Here is a 24,871-nt window from a genome sequence, read left to right as displayed (position 1 = left end):
TTCAAGGTGACATGAAAATGACTCCCTTCTCAGCTACATCATCATGTATGTTTCTGCCTCAGAGCAGAAATCCCACCCTACGTTAGACAAACTACCTCTTCAAAAAGCTGTGAATGTGAAAATCAAATTCAACTAAGCCAAAAGGCAGCAGAATATTAGCTAATTTCACTACTTTATAGAGGAGCAGTACTTGGTCCCTAAAATTACTTAGAAAGAGATCCATTTGAGAATTAAAAACACAGAAATGAAGAAAACATGGCCAGTTTCCTTTACAATACTGGATTAAGAAAGGGATTTTCTAACTATGACTCAAAATCCAGAAGCCACAAAAGAAATGACTGATTAATTTAACTACAAAAAAGTAAAAAAATCCTGCATGGTAAAAAATACCATAAGCTAGGGACTTTCCTGGTGGTCCAGTGGTTAAGACTCTGTGCTCCCAATGCAGGGGGCCTGGGTTTGATCCCTGATCAGGGAACTAGATCCCACATGTTGCAACTAAGATCCTGCATGCCTCAAGGAAGATCCCGCATACCTCAACGAAGACCAGGAGCAGCCAAATAAATAAATAAATAAATATTAAAAAAAAAATACCATAAGCTAAATCAGAAAACTAATGAGGAACTTTGCAGTGGATAGGTCAGGTTGGCCACATGTGAACCCATTGATCACTAGGACAGAGCCAACCATATGAGGCGACAGGAAATATACAGCACCACCTCTTCTTGCCAAAATACTGAATCTGAAACTGACCAAATCTCTAGATTGAATTACTAGCTTGTACAAATACAAGTGATAGAGAAACATGTTAAACAACACTAAGGAGATGCAATCAGCAAAATATCTAAAATGTAAGATGCTCTATAGGGCACATTTCTTCAACAAAATAAATGGCAACATGGGAGGGAAACTATTATATGTTAAGAGATACTTGAGAGTCATATCAACCATAATTATAAATGCATTTTTCCTTTGACCCAGCAATTCCACTTCTGGAAATTCTTAGATAAACCTGCACATGTAGGAAATGAAGCAGGCACAGCATCAACCAGAGTCGCGCTACTGGCAATAGCAAAAATTTGGAAGAAAATCAAGGGTACATAAATACTGACTGGTTATATTAACTATGGTACAGTCACACAGTGGAACACTATACAGCTGTAAAAAGAATGAGAAAGCTCTTTTTGTACTGATACAGAAGATCTCCAGGATAAGTTTAATGAAAAAAAAAAAAAAGGTACAGATCAGTAGATATGATGTGCTACCTTTAGGTAAAAGAGTAGAAAAATAAGAACTTATGTTCATATTTTATTGGGTTTGCATAGAAAACCACTGGAAGATACAAACTGGTTATAAATAAAAGTGGTTACCTCCAAGAGGAAGGGGTGAGGTGGATGGGAAACTGAGTGGAAGGGGATAAGAATGAGAGCGAGACTTGCCAGTGTATACCATTCTATGTTGTTCTGACTTATGGACAATGTGACTATATCATCTATGCAATCTATATATAAAAGAAATGATAGGGGGCTTCCCTGGTGGCGCAGTGGTTGAGAATCCGCCTGCTAATGCAGGGGACACGGGTTCGAGCCCTGGTCTGGGAAGATCCCACATGCCGCGGAGCAACGGGGCCCGTGAGCCACAACTACTGAGCCTGCGCGTCTGGAGCCTGTGCTCCGCAACAAGAGAGGCCACGATAGTGAGAGGCCCGCGCACTGCGATGAAGAGTGGCCCCCGCTTGCCGCAACTAGGGAAAGCCCTAGCACAGAAATGAAGACCCAACATAGCAATCAATCAATCAATAAAATAAAATCTAAAAGAAATGATAGGGATGGACTTCCCTGGTGGCACAGTGGTTAAGAATCCGCCTGCCAATGCAGGGGACACGGGTTTGAGCCCTGGTCTGGGAAGATCCCACATGCCGCAGAGCAATTAAGCCCGTGCGCCATAACTACTGAGCCTGCGCTCTAGAGCCCATGCTCCGCAACAAGAGAAGCCACCGCAATGAGAAGCCCGCGCACCGCAACAAAGAATAGCCCCCACTCGCCGCAACTAGAGAAAGCCTGCGCGCAGCAACGAAGACCCAACGCAGCCAAAAATAAATTAAAATTTTTTAAAAAATTAAAAAATAAAAAAATGATAGGGAATCTATTATATTAATTTATTTGCATAAGAGCCTGACAATTTAATGATAAATGGATCATGAAGATGAATAAATGGGGAAAAATATTCTGGCATCAGTTCTAGGAGTTCCTTGTGACTCTCAAATATTGCTTTGGGCCCCTAGCATGAACCAGCACCTACCTCCATGAAAAAGATATCTCCATTTGTGTCTGTCCCCGCATGTACCACAAACGTCTGCTTCTTCATGTGCCGGCTGCCACTGGACCGGATAGAGAGATCTCGTCCGTTCTGAGGAAAGAGAGATCCTTTAGGGACAACCAAACATCCCTCTCACACAGCCCTCTGGGCCAAGAATCCCTCATTCAGCAATTCAATTCTTATCAGCTTCCTTAGAGCAGCGCCATCTGCTGGCCACTGGCCGCCATGGATGTGTTCTTAAACTTCCTGGTCTCAGGACTCCTATTCATTTTAACTTTATTGACGACCCCCAAGAACTTATGTCTTTGTGAGTTTTACTTACAGGTATTTACCACACTAGAAATTAAAACTGAAAAAATTTAAATGTTTATTAATTCATTTAAAAGGAATTAATAATTCATTAATAATAAATCCATTACATGATAATATAAATAACATATACTTTTTAAATAACCATATCTTCCAGAACAACAAAAAAAATGTGATGAGTGGCACTATTTTACATTTTTTGCAAATCTCTTTAATGTTTGGCTTAATGAAAATTAGCTGTATTCTCATATCTGTTTCTACATTCAATCTGTTGTGACATGTTGCTTTGGTTGAGGTATATTAAAGAAAATCTGACCTCACAGATACATATCTGGAAAAGGGAGGAGTATTTTACTAGGCTTTCCAGATAAATATGCATATTCTTCTTTGATGCTATACCAGAACCTCAAGAAGTTTCTTAAAGTTAGTTGCAGTGTGTAATCTGAAAACACATCAATGAACACTTTGTACTTTGTTACATTAAAATCCATTTGTCTGCTTTACACTTGGAGTGGATCTTTTACCCACAGTTGAATTTGTAAAATCACACATCAGTCATCTGGAAAATACTGGTTCGCCCAGTTATGCAGCTCTTCCAAATGTTGACGCATTTCATGACACAATATCAAAAAATCACATTCATCACCAATCTCACTGGAAAAGGTTTTAAATATTGGGAAGCTTCATGCACAAAAAGTCTGCCAAATACCCAACTCCAAATAACAATTTGTTAGTCATTCTTTCAAGTAAAAATGATGTCCCATGACTGGCTGCAAAGCTGTCAGTTCACCTTGGAACTCAAATCGTCACAAATTCCCTTTCCTCGAAGCAATCATACTTTCATTTGCAGCGATATGCTTTATGTATACTTCTCATTTTGTCACAAAGAATACTAAGAAGATGTATAATCACTGATCAGATTTAATAAAACTGATGATTTTAACTGCTTCATCAAGGACATTCACAAGTGAAACTGGCTTTTTGTTTTATTTTTAACTGAGAGTGTGTGGAGGTGGGGACACTAGCACTGTTTGGTGCCACCATTTTCACTGTGTTAAGGCACCAGTGGTTTTACCCACCATTGCATTTGCACCCTTAGTGCAAATGTCAACCCAGTAAAAAAGGCAAATAACATTTTAGCATTATCATGAAAACAGTATTCACCTTGTGGATCCACAGGGGTCCACAGACCACACAAACGTTCAAATGGCTGCACTGGGATGGTTTTAGTGCAGAGAATCCTATCACAGAACAGAAGGGCAAAAGCCTCATCTAGTCAAAGCCCTATTTTCAGAACTAGGGATTTTGAAAATATACGAGCCAAGAAATGACCTATGCGGAAGCCTCTGCGTTAGGCCATGAGGCCCATGCCTGGGAGGCTGACAAGAGCAATGGAAGGGAGCCTAAAGGATGGCCCAGGTGTGCTCACCAGGTTTGCCAGCTGGTCAAGCACTTCGTTGATTTGCTGGCTGTACACAAGCCCAATATGCGATTTTCCCATCAGGCGCCTCACCTTCTTCCGGATATCATTCTTATTTACCTGAAAAGCCAAAACAGGATCTTAATAACTTTCCTCCTGAGAAAAGTAGAATTCTAAAAGACCACATCACTGAGGATAAAACATTCAACTGTGTGTTCTGCCAACAGTCTGAGAAGAAAAACCCTGGTTCTGTCTCCAGGTGGCTTCTGCAGAAAAGTGGCTCTTAGAGAAGTTCTGGTTTAAGTGGACGGGGACTCATGGGGACACATCCTCCCTAACCCCCCAACCAACACCGTAACATTCACCTCTAAAAACCCCTGGGGCTCCTCAGAGTGTGATTCTCACATAGTAAGACTTAGGAGTAGCAATGTTCTACACTCAGTTGTCACCAAGACACCATCTTAGGGTTAAAGATCACCACCCTTTCCCAACCAGAGTTAACTGGCACCCCTGGAGTTCAAGAGACCCTTAAACAGAAAAGGAAACAAACCAAGAGTGCCTGCAGGGTATTCTCTGCATTTGATCAACTAATCCCTTCACATTTAGAGAGGCTGGGAGAACAGGAGGAGGAGAAACCCAGGAGCTCATTCGCAAAACAACTCTCTTCTACCCACCAAGTCCCTTTCAGAACGGGACTCTTCCATTTGGTAACACAGTTCTCCCACAGCTATAAAAACCAAGTATAACCAAGTCAAACTAGAACCTACCACTGCTTTTTCAATGAGTAGCTCTTTTTACATCTATGGCAAAGTATATATGATAAAGGACTAATGCTGAAAAGTAAATTCTGAGCATTCTTTCCCAGGTTTCAGAGCCTACTACTTAAAAAAATTTTTTTTTCCACTGTATTCTGTGGGGAGTTCTACAGCCATCCTAAAACTATTCAGCAAAGGAAGCCCATTTAAAATTCAAAATAAACAAGTGGCATGTAATCATCAATCACCTTTACAACATTCCTTAGCACAACAGCCTGGCAGCTTCAGATAAATGGATCATGTGTGAGCTGCAGAGAGGCCTCAGACTTTCAATGAAGAAGAGAGCCCCAGCAGGATGCTCTGACTGCTTCCCAACTGCCCCAAGATTTCGGCAACAGGAACAAGCCTTGCCCTCCAGTATCAGCAGTAGCTGGGCATAAGCAAAATAGACGTTACCTTCATCAGCAGCATGTAGGAGATGAGGTTGTGCAAGAGCGTGGCCAGCAAACGATCTTCATCATCCTCTAGGCGCTTCCGGTCATGTTCTCCTAGGGACAGGTACCTGAGGGGGAGACCAGGACAAGTCAGCCCCCAGGTGGGAGAACACAGAATTAACTGGGAAGAGGCTGAATTTGCATTTTCCCAACGGTTTCTAAGCCTCATACCTGTCTATCATCTCCTGGGGACCCTGGTCCATACCCATCCCTTCTCTCTCCAACATCACAGCATCTAAGAACGCATCCTCCCAGAACTGCATTTGGTCCCATAAAGTAGAACGCTCTTTGCCTGTGTGGAATAGATTTTTTTTAGGGGCTTATATAACGTATAAAGAATATGGCTGCCAAACTAAAACAGAGTAAATTCCAGAAAAAAGGAAGTCATCACAAATTCCAGGGCAAAGGAAACACGAGACTCTTCACCCCAGATCTAACAGTCCTGCCACCAGCCCCAGCTGCCTCCAAGTGAGGCCCCATCCCTCCCGAGGAGGAGGGATGAACAGCACACAAAGAAAGGTGGTTACTTATAGAAAAGGTCTCCATAGCAGCATCCTCTAACTGGTCCCACATCGATCCTCTGTCCCTTCCTGCCGATTTGTGAGCAGGAAGGACCATGGTAGCAAGAAAGTAAAAGAAGACAGAAAGACAGAGGCTGTTGGTTAATACCAAACTTCAGTCTCTTCTAGTTTTCACCCACTGTTTTTTCCCCAGTAAGTCGCTTGCTTCAGATATAAAAATGTCCTCTAACATCAGCACTGAGATCCGCAAAAAAGCCAAGCAGCTACTTGTTCAGGGCCACCCTCTCCCCGGGCTGAGTCCAGCTTCCTTCCAGTGCAAGTGGCCTTCGCAGTCTATTTCTCACCTAGGAGTCCCTCGTAGAGATAGACTCGCTGGCTTACATCTTCAGAAAAGCGAACTGGGCTGCCCACCAGCTTCTCCTTTACACTTGGCTTCAAGCTGTGGGCTTTACCCTAGAGAGAAGAGGCAACAGGTCAGCTGCCAGAGGTAACAATGAATAGGGGCAAAGTAAACCAAGCAGTTCATTAAGAGGCTCACACACTATGCACCATCATTAGTCACATATATTCCAGTAGCCCTGCCTTTGCTACTCTGTTTGCCTCAATCAGAAGTCAATCTGATAATCCTGCTTTCTGTTACTGCCTCCCAAAACATGCAATCAAGTTTTCATTTTTACTTACCTTTAACCTTTAGTCTCTGTAAGACTCTTTCCTCTTAAAAAAAAAAAAAAATTAGGCAAATTCTCTGTAGCAGCGTGATGCAGTGAAAAGAACACTGGGTTTGAAGTCTACACTGACCAACGTTCAGATCCCTGCCTCTTACTAGCTGTGTGATCTTAGGTACAAAGCCTAGCTTCTCTAAGAGTCATTTTCCTCACCTGTAAAAGGAAGGTTATAATACCTACCCGATAGGACTATTCTCATTCAATATGAGAAAATACATATAAATCACTTAACAGTGCCTGGCACATGGTTGGTATTTGATAAATGTTAAGTCTTCTCTTCTACCATCTCTTAGAAATATCTTCCCACATAGAAATACCACTAACTTTATCTACCACTTCTGCAATATTAGACTTTCTATTCATTCAAAAAAGATCTTTGGCTGGGTAAGAGGTAGTTTTCATGCCTGCTTCACAACACATGCAACAGCATAAGCAAAGAAGCCACTGAACAAAGGTTATTATTAGGCAATACCTAATTAGTGTGTCCAAATGCCAGCTTCCTGGTTCACAGCCCAAGACTTTGTTCAATGAACCATATTAACCTAAGATAATTCATTTCTTACCAAAATAGCCCTTTTTGAACCAAGAAATTTAGGTAACTGCTCTCAGCAACTCAACTGCACAAAGAGCCCTTGCCCAGAAGTACAGGAAAAGTACGAATTTGTCCCAGGACGGTGCCCGGAAAGGTAGCACACAGCTGAATGGCTTCTTGCAAGACTGCTACTCCATAACATCTATCTCAGCCTCCAGAATGGAAGCACACTAGAAGGATTTAAAATACTCTTGGGGCTTCCCTGGTGGCGCAGTGGTTGAGAATCCGCCTGCCAATGCAGGGGACACAGGTTCAATCCCTGGTCCGGGAGGATCCCACATGCCGTGGAGCCACTAAACCCATGCGCCACAACTATGGACCCTGCGCTCTAGAGCCCATGAGCCACAACTACTGAGCCTGCGTGCCACAACTACTGAAGCCCACGTGCCTAGAGCCTGTGCTCTCCAACAAGAGAAGCCACCGCAATGAGAAGCCCGCACACTGCAACGAAGAGTAGCTCCCGCTCACCGCAACTAGACAAAGCCCGCGCATAGCAACAAAGACCCAACTCAGCCAAAAATAAATAAATAAAATCAATAAATGTATTAAAAAAATAATAATAATAAAATACTCTTAATTAAAAGGGTCTGTTTAGACTCAGGGAGAGTTAAGATCCATTAGCTTGAATGGCTCTGCTGACTCTCAATCCTATCCCCTACCTCCACCTTGGGATGTCACTTGCTCTATTAGAAACATGTATACAGAAGGCCCTGGGGGTGGGAATGATCACCAGTGTTAAATAATTTATTTCATTTAAATTTCATCTTCCATTCTCCCCACAGACCAAAGAGAAGAACCTATGAGCTCGTGTAGAAAATATCCATTCTCAACTCTGCCTAGCCAAGTGGTGAGTGTATCAGAACCCTTAAAGCTGCCTAAAGAGGCCTGTATACACTGAAGGGCAGTGGGTCTAAAGGCAAGGACTAAAAAGAATTCATTTAATTCCAACTGATCACTGGCTTATTGTATAACCTAGGGCAAGATCTTTTTTTCCTAAGGCTTTGTTTCCCTCACTTGGCAGAAGAGATTAGTTGTAGCAATATACTGAATTGCAAACTTCTTGAAAATGGGAATCATGCCTTATCATCCCTGTTTCTTTAGTACAGAATCTGGCATTTAGTAAATCACTTAATAGATGTTTATTAATGAAGGAAAGCTTCAAATAACTGTTAGGAATATACTAAAATGAAATGCTATTTTAAGGTGCTATATAAATAAAGCAGTGACCAGAAAAAACCAGACTAGTCCATAAAAATAGGTAGACTGGTACAAAATGAGAGCTGCAACTGCCCTGATATTGCTATAAAGGCATCACTTTGCTTATTTTAAACACGGGGGTTACCGCCACATAGGAGTCGAAGCCCTTACCTGACTGGGCAGGAAGCCTAACTCATCAATGATTCAGGAGAAGGTTCTAAAAGCCCCAGATCACGGAGTCAAATGACTCTGAAAAAAAGCTAACTTAAGAAACATTTTCTTTAAAGTCAAATATATGAAGGTTATCCATTCCTTCCTTCCTCTTTTCCTTCTAATTGCTTCCTAACTTTTCATCCTTTTCTGACCCATCCCCATCCCACTGAAAAAATGGTCTTCTTTTGTTAGTAAACAAACTTACAAAGATGGCACTGGTGGCAGAGTTGGTTTCAATTTCACTATCAGACAAAGTGCCTCTAGAGCCTGCCAAGTGGGTGCTGCCCTCACCGCCTGGTCCGTCACCTGCATTGCTGCTCAGGTCACTGTCTGCTCCAAGGGTCTCTCCAGAGCTATTACTCACCTGGAAAGGAAAAAAAGGTGGTAAGGGATATTCCCCAGGATGTGTCCCAGAAATGCCAAGCTGCTAGAGCTCTCTGCTACCATAAAAAAAAGTATCCAACTTCAAAGGTGTGTCAGACAGACTCTGGAACTACCTTCTTTACAAGATGAGGAGAAGCCCTGGGTGAAATCTCGGGGTCTGATCCCACAAACAAAGACCTATGACAGGTAAACATCTCCACCAAGAGAACCAACCTGACCTGAGACTAAGAACAGCCCCCAAAGAAGGGAGTAGCCCCCTTTTCCAAAGGGGGACCCACACCCCACCCACCAAGATGCCAGCGTGGTGTTCCCCTACCACGGTGCTAACTTCAGAGTCCTGACTTGAGCTTCGGATCATAACGGCCGGACTCACACCAAGGACAGAATCTGGATCAGTCCTCTGAAACAAGACACGCCGACTCAGACACATGAGGGAGGTGTCCAGTCTAGTCTCAGTTTCCCTAAGAAATACTGTATCTTCTCCCTTCTCTCCATCCCCACCCTTCTATTGTCATCCCTAGATAGGTCATGAAAAATGAACATTTTTCCTGAATATAAAATATATATGACTTACAGAGTGAGAAAAATAATGAGTGTTAAAGAAGTACATGCTCACTACAGAAAATACACGAAAGAATAAGGAAATAAAAATAAGCCATAAACTTACCACCTACGTTAATCTCTGTTAAGTCTTTAGCATATTTCCTTTCAGTCTTTTCTATGTATGTTTTAAAAATAAAATTTGAATCATACTGTATATAACTTTGTAAACACTTTCCCATGTCACCACATTTTTGAAAATACAGTCATTAACGGATACTAATATTGTATTACATGGATATATTACACTTATTTCATCATTCCCCTACAACGGGATATTCATGTTGTTTCAATGCTGTCATTTTGTTCTGTTTTGATCTTAAAGAAGTATTCTGAGATAGCAAATTTTTAATGCTCGCAATCCTCAACAAGGCTGTCACAAACCTGGGGACCAGATGTCAGGCTCACACCACTGTCTGCGCTGACTTGGGACTTTCTCTCCTCTGTCTCACCAAGGTCGAAGGCGGGTTTGATTACTTCAGGCCCTGAGTAGGGGAAGACTTGTGTTACTCATTACAAGAGGCTAGGGGCAGGCTGGCGAAGGGAGTGGGACAGCAGCACAGCCCGGTCCCAGACCAGTTTAGCATGTCCCAGTCACCTTTCCAGGGACTGCCACCCACTCAGGCCGCACTGGAAGAAGTCCCAGATGCCTTAAGAACCAAGTAGGAAAAATTAAACCTGGTCTCAAGGGGTTCTGCAGCCATCTTCTCAACCTGAGAAAATTCTGACCAAATCATCCTAGAGCAGAAAAGCTCCACAAACAAACATCTGAACCACATTCCACTGTACTCAGAATCAGAGCCTCTTCACTCATGCCTAAGACCCTTTAAGGGTCCCCAGGTCACTCTGCTTCCCAAACAAATATGTCTGAAGGGGCTAGAAAAGGAAGAGCCCAGTGAGATTAAAAAACACCAGCTGTTTCAGCCAACGCTGCCTACCCCCACCCTGCAGCTCCTGTGTTTGACATTAAAAACCACCCCCATTATTTCTCGCCCGCCCACAATGGTATGGCAGAAGGACAGAATGACAGAAAGCAAGAAAGCGTGCCTAGGCAAGCCACCAGAGAGAGTTGGGAAGCTACAGACTCAACACGGAGGGAGAGCAACCATCTCTGCCAACTGTGCCCACAGGCCTTCTAATGGGGGAGGGAGATATGAGCCAATGAGGGGCACTGAAATAGGCAAACATTCTCCCCACCAACTCGGAAGCAATAGAGAACCAAGCTCTAAGGGATTTTACACAGCAGATGCCCTGATTACTGCCTGATTACTACAAGGGGAGGGGAAAGAAGCAGCCTACGCGCATGTACCTATGAGCACATACCACCTACCTGCTTGCATGCCAAATACCCACCCCAGGAGCAAATTTGGGGTGGGGCTGACAAAGGGAGCCTGCCCCAACCGGGCCTGGGGAGTTGGCAGGTATGGGAGACTTGGGAACGGGAAGGGGCATTTGTTCCTTACTCTGTTTTTCCAAAGCTTTTTGCCTTTTCACTTCCTGGTGCTTGTTCCACAATTCTACCCCAGATGCAATGTGAGCAGGAGAGAAAGACAGAGAGAGTCAGAGGCTGGTCAGACAGACGAAATGGAAACCCACCCACCCAAGCTGATTCAGTCTCAGGCACAGGATTACAAATCAAGAGATAAAAAGAGATCTTCATTGCGGGGAGGGGGGTTAAAAAAATCAAGAGATCTAACGCCATCCCCCCAGGTCAAGAACTAAATTCCTATCCTAACCTCAATGTGGCAGTAAAAACCCCACAGAATGTTAGAGCTGGCAGAGCCTTTAATCAAGCTCCTCCATTCTGGCATGAGGAAACTGATCCCAAAGAGGCTGGAGCACTTGCTCAAGATCAGGTAACTCAGGACCACTTTAAACTTCCACCACACCACGCTCTCTGCCAAATGAGCTAGGCAACAGCAAATTTTAAAGATTCCAGATAAGACAGATGATTACCTCAAGCAGCCAAAGGGTGTCAGAAGCATAAGCACAAATCTGTTTGACTCACTGGATTGAAGAGAGGCCACTCAAGGTAGGCAGTTACCATCCCTTCTTGTTGCTACCAAAAAAACCCAACTTACCCTCAGCAGCAGTGCCTGCCCTACCAAGAGACCCATCTTAGCCAGTCATCTGGAAAAATGCTTCCGGTAGAGGTGACAGAGAACACTAAATGGTCAAGAGCATCTTAGTAGGGGTTAAGAAGAGAGAGTACCGATCATAGCAATTCTCTTCCTGGAAGAACTTTAGAGTCTACTTAGTGCAATCTCCTTGTTTTCCAGATGAGGAGATAGAGACCCTGAAAGGGGAAATGATTTGCCCAAAGTCACTTTCCTAGTTGGGGGCAGATACAGGACTAAAACTCCAGACCTCCAGACTGGCAGGTCAGTACATTTTTCTAGAACATCACAACAGGTAGGAGAAAAGCATGGTTGACTGCCTCTAGGACAATATTTTGCTGGTTAGAGAAGCACAGCTCTCCTAAGAAGGAAACTGGTTCCTCATTACCATTTATGGGAGCAAAAGGCAACTGCTAATGGATGTGGCAAAGAGGCATCGGCTAGAAGCACATTGCCCAGGGACCTAGAACCCGAAAAAGAAAGACACAATCTAGATGACTCAAGGTCAGGTAGGGAGTGAGTCAAACAGAGGTGACACCCAGAGAGCTCACCAAGGCTCTGCCTTAGTGGGAATGGAGAAACACCAAATGTAAGCAAGGTCTAATCAAGTCCAGTAAGGACATGTTTAAAGAAAAGCTGACTCAGAACTCTGTACCTCGAAGTCCAGAACCCAGGGAAATGGGGTTGCTGGACATGCCCCAAAGGAGCAAATTCGAGGGCAGCATAATGGTTGGATGAGGGAAAACTGGCTTTAGAGACCCAGACAGTCACAATTTTATAGCCCAAAGATGCATCTATAAACTTCCTTATAGCTTCCAGGAGCTCATGTGGCCTCTCCATTATGTGAAGAAATCCAGATGTAAGTAAAAGAGAGGGACGGGAGTACAGCTCTGACTCCTGCACTAAGCTTCGCTGGGCCCTCTAAGCAAAACTTCCATTCTTCCTCTAAGATGTAGGTGAGGGTGGCTGTAAATGAAGCATAAGGGATAGAGAAGTATAAAGAAATGCCATTAGAAAAGGACACAAATCTATCTTCCTGTCTACAGAGCAAAGCATGGGGAAGAGAAAGGCGGGATTCTGGATGAATTGAAAGAAGGGAAGGACATTAAGAAGCCAGAACTCCTCCGCCACACCCAACACGATACACACCGATAGATGCCACAAAGTTCTCCTCCTTTAGACTTCTGGTGTCCAGTTCCTTGGGACTCTTTCCTGAGGCACTTGGTGCCCAAGGTCCCAGCTGGGGGACTCTCAGCTGTGCCATGGCCTTTGGGTCCCCCCGCCCAGCCAGGCCAGGATCCTTGCCAATTGGTGTATTTACACTCTCCGTTGGACTTCTCTTCCGCTTGTCTGGTTCTGAGGAAAAGATCAAATATAGGAAGAGGTCAAAAGAGACAGTGAGTGAGAGTCAAGGTGTGGGAATGAGATGGGAGAAGCAAGGATAGAAGAGGATGTGGAAGGGAAGAAGTGCAAGGAAAGAAAAGCTGACATCACTCTTTTCCATGACAGAAAAACACCCACTACATACATACACGCACTAGAAAATAAAATCGCAAAGCCTAACAGGAAGCAGCTTGACACTGGGAAACTCGTCAAGGGGCCAAGTTCATTCTCTTCAGAGAAGAGTAGGAGAGCTGTGGACAGCATGCTGCCTTGCCGGTCCGATCCCTACCTTTACGATAGTAGTGGGTCTGGGCGATCTCCAGAAGCGCAAAGATGCTGGCCATGCCACCCAGACCAGCGTGGGCGTAGGACTGCTCCAGACTGAGGACCGTGCACTTGAGCAGGTCTAACATGCCCTTGTACACCTTCCGACTGATCTCCTGCAACAATAACCCGGGGGCGAGAGTTGGGAGAACTGCGTGTGGCGCCCATGTCCCTCTTCCCAGTTGATTCCAACTCCCAACCCCCAGCACTGACCACATCTGGGATGATGTCCTGCCGGGCCTCGTCCTCTGACTGCACCGTGCGGTTCAGCTTGCTCAGGACAAAGACTCTCAGCTGCTCGCTCTCCAGCAGCCGTCGCACCTTCTTCGTGTTGAGCCAGCCAACTCCCTGGCCGTCCAGCACGCTGTGCACCACCTCCTTCAGGAACTGCTGGTTCTCACTGGGGGGTCCAAATACCACTTCTGTGGTCATCGGCTCCTTTGCAGAGCATCTCCCCCTTTCACCAGACTAGATGCTTGCCTCCAGGGGCAAAACACAAAGCCACGTCTCCAAACATCCAAGTCCACTGAAACCCTACCTCTCCAGACGGCCTGGTTTGCCCGAGTCCCCACCACTGCTGTTACACTCTGCTCAGCACCAGGAGCTATTACTGCCGCGTGGGGATTGAGTCAGAAGGGGAAGGGATTTCATTTACCCACTGAGAGCTTCCCTCCCACTTTTGAGCATCCCTAGTGTTTGGTACAAGGATCACTACCTCTATCTGAGGACGTTTAAAACAGCTCTGCCATTTATTACCTAGAATTGCTGGATCGACCCTGAGGTGATGGAGGCTCTCTTTTCACTGTTGGGCTGTGTTTAATGACCGATGACTTCTGGTCCACTAAGGCCCTCCTGTTTCCTACAGCCAGGAAGGTAGAACGAGAGACATCACTACTGTAGTCCAGTAGCTGGTGTCAGCACAGCCCTGGGTAGCCGTGTTCCACACCCATTCCCTGGAAGGGCTGGGTGAGGGCAGCACTGGGGCATCACACACAGGTAGAAACCAGCCACGGCAATGTGGAGGAAGTGGGGATGGAGACTCAGGCCACTCCACATGCACCAGCAGCGCGCCCCATGGGCAAGCATGGGCATCCCGGGGGACGGGGCAAGGCAGGTCACTCGAGTGATGCCGCTTGCTCCATGAGGAGGATGGCCCTCAGGCAGGCACAGTAGATGCTAGGAAAAAAGATCATGCATAGCTCACGGGCAAGACCCACCTTCACCACTCCCGGGGCCGGCTTCAGTAACAATCTCCATTAGAGTATTTAGCCCAAATACTGGGACACAAAATACACAATTAGTAGGTGCACCATGATACCACAACCCTTGTACCCCTCAATGGAGCTGTAAGTCAGATAATCTGAGCATTCTCCCAAAGCTTAGTGCACATAACCTTAGTTCTCAGGCACCTCACAGCTGGAAGCCAAGTAGCCAGGAGACAACTGAGGCTCGAGGAAAGACCATCCTTAAGACTATGGCCTCTCAAAGCCAGAGGCAGGGTAATAACACAAGGAGCCTTTAGGTACTAAACAGGCACATGCATGAAAGGGGACCATTGGTTTTCATGAAACATCTAGCACAGGGGGGTCCAGGGGGGGCTGCAGGTATGCAGAGGAAAGAGACCCAACTTGTAGATGCTGTCATGGGAAGGGGGGTGGGGGTGAGGATGGGAGCTGGATGGGAGTGATGAGTGCAGCAAATGAAGTGAAGCATCAGCATGCAGTGAAAGCATTTCAATTGCTCTCCCCTTCAACTGTATCAAATGAAAGCCCGTGACGCTAACAGCTTTCTATCCCTAACCTACTGAGCCTGTGTAGGCTCACTCTACAGGGCTGGTTAGCTCCCTACACCACTAGCTCTGATGTCCTTTTGCCCATCTATCCTATGTTCCCATCCCCACCAAAGAACATTCCTTAGATTCCTGATATTTTTAACATTGGGAAGAGAGGTCAGTTAAAAAATACATGAAGCTGCTTCTCATTGTGCTTCCTTCTGTGATTAAATATTTCAGCACAAAATCCAGAGTAAACAAACAGAAGTCAGAGTAAATTCAGAAGAACCCTTCAGGGCTTCCCTGTTGGCACAGTGGTTAAGAATCCGCCTGCCAATGCAGGGGACACGGGTTCGAGCCCTGGTCCGGGAAGATCCCACATGCCGCGAAGCAACTAAGCCCATGTGCCACAACTACTGAGCCTGCGCTCTAGAGCCCGTGAGCCACAACTACTGACGCCCGTGTGCCTGGAGTCCGTGCTCTGCAACAAGAGAAGCCACCGCAGTGAGAAGCCCACTCACCGCAACAAAGAGTAGCTCCCGCTCTCCGCAACTAGAAAAAGCTGCGCACGGCAACGAAGACCCAACGCAGCCAAAAATAAATAACTAAAATAAATAAATTTATAAAAAAGAAGAACCCTTCAAACTGCCAGAGATCACAAATGAAAATCAAATAAGGTCTTAATTGCCCCTAGAAGCCAACCAATGCTACCAGGCCCACTCATAGGGCCTAAGTTGACATGAAGCCAAAGAGCCTTCTTGACTCTATAAACACTGCCAGGCTCTTCACAACCATCCCCTGGGGGACCAGCTCTTTAGGACGGAGTTTGTCCTAAGTTCATGCGGTAGGAACCTGGCAGACGACTGGTGGCAGCTGATGAGCCCTATGTTAATTACGTGCCTCTGACAAAGGTCCCCCCCAGAAGCAGCAGTAATCCCCCAGTTGCCATTATCCTATATAACAGGGCCTTCTCTTTAGCTACAAAAGACAGTTTCTATCTGAAAACCAGGAAGAACTCATGATGTGCAGTGAAAGTCATGGGAAGCGATATGAGAGGCAATGGCCGGATCAAAGGATTCTTCATACATGGGGCTCCTGACAAGCACCCACAGGCCTGAAATATTTCCCAGAGAATCTTGGCTTGGCAAAAGGAGGGCTGGAGTTACCTTTCAGACTGGGGAAGGGTGTGGTCTTCTCTCGCGCTCCTTTGGTAGGCAGTGTGAGATTTGAAAGACTGAAGCTCGTACTGTGGTTCCGATACAGGCTGCCTGTCAAGGGGAGCGAGTGAGAGCAGTGAGTCAGAGGGATAAAGAATCAGAGCATTATGCTCCAATGACCGTATCATCATCTTCACCCTCCTCCTTTTCAAATGCAATTCCAGAACCTCTGACCTCGCTTAGAAAGGATCACGCCTAACTCGGGGCAAACAAAGGGGCCACTGCCAGGACTGCTCATAACCCAGTAACAACTTTCTCTGACTGCTTCCCACGATAACATCCAAGTCTCTCCTCTACTGCTGACCCAGCATGAACGCCGGCAGTTAACGTGCTTCCGGGTCTGATGTTGGTGCTGTCCCTCCTGGGCTTCTAAAAAACTCACCATCACAATTATCCCCCATGTTGGCTTTCTCCGGTCCCTAGTCTGTCTTTAGTCTTTAACTGACACCACCCCTCATTTCTGGTAATATTCTCTATGCACAAGTCAATGTCACATAGATTTCAAGGCGCGTTCATGAAAAAGTCCTTTCCCAGGCAAAGAAGACACTAGATATATACCCAAATCAAATTTGACCAGAATATTTCCGCAAAATATATGTACAAGTGTATGATTTTTAATACAACGATTATTTTTCAGTTGAACAGCTAGCTGTCTTACCTGAAACAGACTAAAACCTCCAGGTATAAAGACAACGACTAATCTGTCCCTGTTCTTCGTTGACCTCCCCTGAAAATACCTTATTCAATATCACCCAAACGACCTGATCCGGAGCTTGATAATGCCAACCCAGCCCTATATCTGAAGCTCTAAGCCATATCTGCCACGGTCAGGCCCTGCTGGAGCGAAGATGGGACAGAAGCGTGAGAGAGCTGAAGGCACTTACTGGCAAAAGACATGATGCCCCCGAAGCCCTCAGTGCTGTTGTTGGAGACGGTGGAGGTGGGCGAGCTCGCTCGAGAGTCTGACTCTGCATCTGAGTCACTTGCCAGTTTCAAGCTGTTGGGCCGCAGCAGCTTTTGAGCCCTTGAATGCACAGTGGCACCTATAAGCCCCAGGCAGGGGTACCTAATCTTGGGGGGCGTGTGGGCCTGATGCTACACTGCAGTCACCTCTCCCTCCCCGCAATTTCTAAATGCCTAGATCAAAGCACGACCCTCTGGGGACGCAGGACCATGAGAGCCTTCAGACCGCTCAGACTTTCTGGGTAACCCTCGCCCAGGGTCCACTGTAGTGAGGTCCTTCAGTCACCCATCTAGAAGGCAACCCCAGGCTCTCACCGATTGCCACCGACACGTTGGCTGAATCGGGGAGTGTAACTTTCCCCCTGCTCATCGTCATCTTCCTCAGGGGGAAAGCTGTACTGGGGCTCGAGGTACGGATTGTCATAGGTTCGCCGGCGCACTGACCCCTCTCCAATTTCTGTCTGACGCCTGTCCACGTTCGCTTTGCCAATGCTGGGAGGCACGCTGGGGAGGGACTTGGAGACGCCTACTGCTGCCTTATCATCCATCTCCGTTGAGTCGGCAGGTTCCTAGGGGACATATTAAATGAAAAGGAGTCACCTGGTGCCCTGTGATGCCTTCCTATGTTCTCAGTTCAAGCCAGGCCTGTCAGGTTCCTAGCCTAAGGAGTATGTGAGAAAAGATCTTTGTTATACCCCTGTTCTCTATCTCCACAAATTATGCAAAGGGGATCTCGGCTAACCCCTGAACAAAGCTGGATGTCCTCCTGGGGTCAAATTGTATCTCATAGGCTCTGAACTATAGGATCTACGGAGAGGAAGAAGGGGGAAATGTGGAGAAAGTAGCAAATGAAGTGAATAGCTTCATCCTAGCCTTCCTAACAGAGCTGAGGCCCACATCCCAAGTAACAGTCCTCACTTATCCACTCCTCCAAGTCCTCACGTACAGAACTGGCTCCATGGATAACGGTGCTGGGGCTACTGCTGGCGGTGGTGCTGGAGCTGGAACGCAGAGGGGGGTTTTCCTGAGAGTTCTCGCTGTCTGGGCCAGGTTCCTCTACTTCCTTCTGGCTCTGCAGCTCATCAATAGCTACCTCACTGGCATCCCCCAGTGCCGCGTGTGTCAGAGGATCCACGTCTGCCAAAACCCAAGGATTATATGTATGGCTGATTGACTTTGCTGTACAGTAGAAACTAACACAACATGGTAAATCAACTATACTCCAAGGACTTCCCTGGTGGCGGAGTCGTTAAGAATCCGCCTGCCAATGCAGGGGACACGGGCTCGATCCCTGGTCCGGGAAGATCCCACATGCTGCAGAGCAACTAAGCCCGTGTGCCCACAACTACTGAGCCTGAGCTCTAGAGCCCGCGAGCCACAACTACTGAGCCCACGAGCCACAACTACTGAGCTCGCGTGCTGCAACTACTGAAGCCTGTGCACCTAGAGCCCATGCTCCGCGACAAGAGAAGCCACTGCAATGAGAAGCCCGCGCACCGCAACGAAGAGTAGCCCCCGCTCGCAGTAACTAGAGAAAGCCTGCGTGCAGCAACGAAGACCCAATGCAGCCAAAAAGATAAAATAAAATAAAAAATAAAAAAAACTATACTCCAATTAAAAAATTAATTTAAAAAAATGTTTTTAATTAAAAAAAAAAACAAGGATGGCAGGTACAGACCATACCATCACAGAACCCCAAACCCTGTCCCAAGCTGGCCAATTTCTCCAAGTACACTTACTAGGAGTATCACCATTGATGTCACATTTCATCATCTCACTGACAAAGTCACCAAGGGAAGAGTAAGAAGAGCTCGAGTCATCATAATCCATACTATCACTGCCACTGCAGAGTGAAGAGCAAAAAAATAAAACAGAAAGAAGGGGCAGGGAGAAGAATCAGCAATCAGCATTGGGAAAAATAAACAGAGAAGCACTCTTAACTCAAGGCCAGGGAGCAAGATAAAATAAGGAAACTAACACAAAACAATCAACCAAAATATAACCCAAGGCTTCAAGGACTGATGTCTAAATCCTATGAAATTCTGCAATTGTGCTAAATAACGGCTAGCAAGAGCCTCTTAGACTTCAAGAACTGTCTTGCTGCCATAAGGGGCTGCTCACCTGTCATCAGTAGGGTCAGAGTCAGAGTCGTGCTCCGGCGGCACGCTCAGCGCCTCGGCCAGATGGGAACTGCTGTCATACACTCGATAGTGGACAGGCTGCAGCTGGTGGGTGTACCACTTCGGCTTGTCGCCTATCAGGGCTGGATCGAACGTGTCTACCCACGGAGGAAAAAAGGAGAGAGTCAGCAATAAGGGAAAAAAGCAGTGAAAACCTACAAGAAAGGTGGGAAAAAGTCTAAAGCAAAATCAGAATGGCAGGGGGCAGGTGGAAGATTAGAAAGGGAAGAAGCAAAGGGAAGAGCCATCAGGAGGACAAACGCAGAAGGCGGGGCAAAGCAGAGGTCGGTGGACTCACTGTTGTGAATCCGCTGAAAGGCATAGTTGGTGGGGTTGAGGATCCATTCTCCAAAGTACTCCACAGCCTGAGTCCTGGCCAGTTTCTCAGCAAAAGGAGTCTGCCGGGGACGTGAGGCTAGAAAGGAGCCAGCTTGGAAAGCTACCACGGGCCGCGGAAAGAGACGCAGGGTACGTGTGTGCATCTGAAAGCCCTGCAGCACGTTGGGGGAGTTGAAGAAACGGACCATGGCCACTCTGGGGAAGAAGGGGATGGTGAGATGACCCGAGTCCCTCGCCCTGCAGAGCAAGCAAGGATCCCTACGATCCGAGGCCTCAGACCACCTCCCACAGTCATCATTTAACGGGTTTCTAACAGCAAGGGGAGAGGTATCTTAAAGAATCATCAATCTCCTTGTTCACGCAAGGTCTAAGAGGCCTGAGAGTATGATTATTTCTTCTGTTTGCTTTTACTAAGGTGGCAAATGTAACCGAATATTATATACATTGTATACATAAAGAACCTCTGGCTCAGGGAAGTCATCTGCCCCAAGGTCACTGAGTGAGCAGAGACCAATTTAAGAGCCTGTGACTGTGGGGCTGGCTTGGCTGTACCTGGTTGCGACATCCACAGAATCCACATCGTTGCCATAGATGAGTGGGTTGAATTCAGTGGAAGGTGTAGACTGCAGGTCATTAGAAGGCCTTCCCAAGAGAAGAGGGATCTCCTGGCCTTCGTGGAATTTCTCCAGATTGAGGATGGGCTGGGTGTTGAGACTCATGCTGGCGAGGGCCTGCGGAACAATAAGAAGTCCCTCAGAGAAGGCAGATTTCTGGGGCAGCCAGCCAATCTCAATTCCTAGAAAAGAACCTTCATCTTTGAAACAAGAATCCAAATATATTAACCTTTAGAAAACAATCTGAATTATGATATCTTCAGCTTAAGCCAATCTGACTCAAGGCAACTTGATCAAACCTGAAGTCCAAGGCAACAGTTTTCAAATTTGTTTTAGCTACAAAATCTTGTTTTTCTATGAAATCTGTGTAGAAATACAAACAAACGAAACATGTAAAAGTAAAGCTTCTCTGAAGGACATAAGGAACCCAGAGCCTCATATGCTCAGGGGTCCCAACCTAAATCAACCCTCAGAGGCTCCACGGGGCAATCTGAAAACCACTGGTCTAGCCCAGCAGTGTTTCTTAAATGTTAATGAGCATAGGAATCACCTGGGGATGTTGTTACACTGCAGATTCTGATTCAGTATACCTGAGGTGATTCTGCACTTTTTAACAAGCCCAGGTGATGCTAATGCTGCTGGTTCATGGACCACACTTTGAGCAACAGGGGTCAGAATACAGGATCTGTGAGCCCAAAAATCTTAGCTCCTACAAACATTTAAAGTCCAATATCATGTATCAACCTCTCCATCTCATTAGTCATACTAAAGCAATCACCAAGGATGAAAAACACAGCAAAGGAAGACAGCTAGAGAACGTTCTGAACTTGCAATCCTCACCAGACTCTGCAGTAACAAGATATCCTATTACATCAGTAGTGATGAATCAAGTGAAAAAGAGAGAGGGATAATACAAAATCACCCATTTATATCCAAACAGATTTCACCTAGAGGTATTTCTTTCTTTTAAGAAAATTTATTTATTTATTTATTTATTTTTGGCTGCGTTGGGTCTTCACTGCCGCGTGCGGGCTTTCTCTAGTTGCGGCGAGCGGGGGCTACTCTTCGTTGTGGTGCGTGGGCTTCTCATCGCGGTGGCTTCTCTTGTTGCTGAGCACAGGCTCTAGGCGCACAGGCTTCAGTAGCTGTGGCACGCGGGCTCAGCAGTCATGGCTCGCGGGCTCTAGACCTCAGGCTCAGTAGTTGTGGCACACGGGCTTAGTTGCTCCGTGGCATGTGGGATCTTCCCGGACCAGGGCTCGAACCCGCGTCCCCTGCATAGGCAGGCAGATTCTTAACCACTGAACCACCAGGGAAGTCCCCACCTAGAGGTATTTCTAAGAACTGAGACAACACAGAGAGAGATTCCTGAAGACCCTTCAAATGACAGATTCCTAAAAAGAAATACAGAGCTGTCTACTGGTGGTCCTACATAACACACACAGCAGCGCAGAGGACCAGGGCCTCATCACACTTTACCTTCAGGTACTGTGTTCGGCATGCAGAAGAAGAAGAAAATCAATCAATGAAAAATGTATTTAAGGGTTTACTCAAAGAAAGGAATTTTTGAAGAAATGATTCTGTAGGGACCAGAGATCAATTCAAGAGGAAAACATAAAAGGAGACACATTATCCAAACTACTAACTCCCTCCTGTAACACTGAGAGAATGCTCCAAGGCCATCAAGAATGGCAGATGGGACAAGCAGCAGGAAGTGAAGGGTTGTTTTACACAGCATTACAAGGATTAGAGGGTGGGAGGGGACACACAATGAATTAAAAGGAATCTAAAAAGCCCTTTTTGAGATTCACCCTGCAACCCAGAAATGGGATACATCTCTTTTTAAGCCCACCCAAGGCTAAGAAAATCTACTCCACTTGAAGTCTGAAAGGAAACTGGCTCTTACAATAGCTGTCCCCCTACAGCAGCCCTATAGCCACTACTGCTCCCCTTCCTTTTCGTCATTCTTCACCTACCTGTTTTAAATGTTTTTTCAACTCTAATGATTCTGGCTCTGGCAGGATAGGTAGCACTTCTGCATTGGTGGGGGCAATCACCTGCACCAGAAGAAAGTTAAAAGGCATGACCTTAGAATTAGTTGCTCCAAAGTTTCTCTTACATAAAGGTAAGCAACAAGAACAGGAAGTTATATATACGGTATTATTATATATATGCAAACACATATATCATGTACACACATATAAAATACACACATACACATGTATATGACACATATACACACCTGCAAGGAAGTATTATACCTAAATGTTATTGGTGACTATCTCTAGATAACAGGATCATAGTTTTATTGACTTCTTTATACTTATTTGCATTTTCTAAAGTTTTACAGTGAACCCATATAAGGGCTACCTACCGAAGTTTCAATGTACTCACACCGCAGAGTGTTAATATACTTTTTTAAAGTCTGCAGTTTCTTACTAGAAACTACACTCCCAGAAAGCCATTAGATGACCTACACCATATCTAATAATCCTGCAACCGCAACTGCCCTACTGCTCTTGGAAGATGTGGGGAAGCATTTAACTCCAGCAAAACTAAATCTTGTAATTCTTTGAGTCCTAACCAAGGGTTTGTTAAGCCAATAAAGTAAAAGCAGTATGTTTTAAAAAGTTGTTTCAATGAGTCTCATAACAGCAATCACCCACAAACTTAGGAACTTCCTGGGAGTAATCTAGAAAAACAGAACACAATCCTATTCTAGACCCTACAATGCCTCAGCCAAGAGCCTCACCCTGCTGCTGTCCAGATCCACCAGCCATACATCGTCAGGCATTTTGAAGTCCAGTTTGTAGAGGAAGAAGCTGGCAGGGACCCCGATGATGTACGGTGTTGGAGCCAACAGCAGCTGTGGAAAAGACAAGAAACAAAACCAAAACCTACTGCGATCATATATTGAGCCACGACTTTTCCTAGATAAGGAAAACGCAGGTCCACAATCCCTCTTCCAAATCCTTGAAGGCAGATGTGTTTCAAAGTTCAGAATTTTTCAGATTTTAGAAAAGTAATAGTGCGTATTCTACATATTATGTAGCACCTGCAGTGGTGTAGCCAGCAGCCTATAATCATTATACTAACTGTGATAAATAAAAAACATAAATAGCATAGGTTTTGCCACCAGATCAGTTCAGATTTTGTAGACAAGTAAGTTATAACAAGGAATTCAGGACCAGTACTGATTTACAACTTCTCTGGGCATTGAGCCTTCGCCCTCAGAGCTGGACAGAGTTGGAACAGAGGTGACAAAGCCAGAAGACACCTTGAGACTCACCTGTTCTGCGGACGCCATGCAGGTGGGCAGCAGTGGGATAACAGGAAACATATACTCCAAGGGATAAATCATTGCCACAAATGCCATCACAGACATGGAGAGTGCGTTGTAGTCTCGGGACTGCAGCACCACCTGCAACGAGCCACACCACAAGGGTTACCCGACAGGAGAAGGTTTGTGAGAAAACAGCTTCCCACGCTACAATTTAGTTTCTGTTTCACCAAGCCTCCGGCTCTGGGAGTTTAGTTTCCACACTTATCACTGCCTCACGCCTCACCCTGCCTGCCGCCTCCCAGTGCAAGCACTGCAGTTAATTCTCCCTTGAATCACTCCTTTGTCATCCTAGTTCTTGTACCCCCAAATCCCAGGGTCACTCACTGGAACAGAACGACTGAAATTTTCAGAGAATTAGGCTGGTATAGTTAAGGAGAATTCAACTGCGTGTCAAGCCCTCTGAATATATCCCACACGATACTAGTACCTTAATTCAACCCACACCAACCGAGTACCTGTCGTATACCTGGTATCGTGTTATCTCCTGGAGACAAGATGATGAAAAAGATGTAGTCCCTATCCTCAGAGAACTCATGGTCTAGCCTCTGCCACATTTCAAAGCCCTTCCCCTAGAACAGTCTAGAAAGCTGGCCCTCTCACCTTGTGTTCTAACAGGATGCAGGTTAGCACCTGAAGACAGGCATCCACACCCAGAAGTTCCAAGGGGAGGTGCAGTGGGAAATCCACTAGGGTGAATCGAGAGGGGTCTGGAAGAGCAAAGGTCAGAGCTTGCTGGAGCTCCTGGGGCAGGACCTCAATGTCCACTCGCTTCTGCCCTGAGACGGGTACTGGGGAGCGCAGCAATCGATAGATCCAGGCCTCAATCTCTCGAAGGTCGTGCAGAAGGGCACTTGACTTCTCCTCCACTAACAACGATCCAGTGAAGATGCGCCACATGGTGTCCCTGAGCAGCAGACAGCAGGAAACAGACACATAAGCACTAGCAGCTGACACCCCACTGCAGCCCAGCGTAACCGTAGAGGGTCTAATGACAGCAGCTGGAGAAGCCCACCCTTTGGTCTCAGCTAGGATCACAGGGTACACGTAAGAGTAATGACAAGTGCAAAAATGTATACATAGCAAGGCTTACT

At 45.9% G+C, this 24,871-nt stretch overlaps 1 protein-coding gene across 50 annotated transcripts in view; it reads right to left on the bottom strand.

Annotated features, from left to right (window-relative positions):
• MADD (MAP kinase activating death domain) overlaps positions 1 to 24,871 on the bottom strand; it is a 40,572-nt gene that overhangs the window by 9,363 nt on the left and 6,338 nt on the right. For 2 of the 50 annotated variants that reach the window (XM_068554263.1, XM_068554284.1), the window contains exons 4-30: positions 24,381 to 24,684; positions 23,727 to 23,858; positions 23,190 to 23,303; positions 22,414 to 22,494; positions 20,376 to 20,554; positions 19,783 to 20,018; positions 19,426 to 19,582; positions 19,044 to 19,147; positions 18,251 to 18,441; positions 17,620 to 17,873; positions 17,226 to 17,365; positions 16,291 to 16,392; positions 14,571 to 14,630; positions 14,110 to 14,212; positions 13,567 to 13,753; positions 13,319 to 13,469; positions 12,796 to 13,002; positions 10,993 to 11,046; positions 9,914 to 10,014; positions 9,219 to 9,329; positions 8,751 to 8,909; positions 6,163 to 6,271; positions 5,825 to 5,887; positions 5,469 to 5,589; positions 5,260 to 5,365; positions 4,058 to 4,168; positions 2,302 to 2,409 (exon numbers count right to left, since the gene is read on the bottom strand). In XM_068554263.1, the coding sequence (XP_068410364.1) occupies positions 2,302 to 2,409; positions 4,058 to 4,168; positions 5,260 to 5,365; positions 5,469 to 5,589; positions 5,825 to 5,887; positions 6,163 to 6,271; positions 8,751 to 8,909; positions 9,219 to 9,329; positions 9,914 to 10,014; positions 10,993 to 11,046; positions 12,796 to 13,002; positions 13,319 to 13,469; positions 13,567 to 13,753; positions 14,110 to 14,212; positions 14,571 to 14,630; positions 16,291 to 16,392; positions 17,226 to 17,365; positions 17,620 to 17,873; positions 18,251 to 18,441; positions 19,044 to 19,147; positions 19,426 to 19,582; positions 19,783 to 20,018; positions 20,376 to 20,554; positions 22,414 to 22,494; positions 23,190 to 23,303; positions 23,727 to 23,858; positions 24,381 to 24,684 (3,745 nt within the window). The remainder of the gene's footprint in view (positions 1 to 2,301; positions 2,410 to 4,057; positions 4,169 to 5,259; positions 5,366 to 5,468; positions 5,590 to 5,824; positions 5,888 to 6,162; positions 6,272 to 8,750; positions 8,910 to 9,218; positions 9,330 to 9,913; positions 10,015 to 10,992; positions 11,047 to 12,795; positions 13,003 to 13,318; positions 13,470 to 13,566; positions 13,754 to 14,109; positions 14,213 to 14,570; positions 14,631 to 16,290; positions 16,393 to 17,225; positions 17,366 to 17,619; positions 17,874 to 18,250; positions 18,442 to 19,043; positions 19,148 to 19,425; positions 19,583 to 19,782; positions 20,019 to 20,375; positions 20,555 to 22,413; positions 22,495 to 23,189; positions 23,304 to 23,726; positions 23,859 to 24,380; positions 24,685 to 24,871) is intronic. The other 48 variants (XM_068554264.1, XM_068554291.1, XM_068554266.1 and 45 more) reach the window with 36 other exon arrangements.

This window comes from Eschrichtius robustus, chromosome 11, assembly GCF_028021215.1.
Source record: "Eschrichtius robustus isolate mEscRob2 chromosome 11, mEscRob2.pri, whole genome shotgun sequence".
Taxonomy (NCBI): Eukaryota; Metazoa; Chordata; class Mammalia; order Artiodactyla; family Eschrichtiidae; genus Eschrichtius; species Eschrichtius robustus.
Note: the sequence above shows the minus strand (reverse complement) of the source record. Positions and strands in the feature narration are given on the sequence as shown.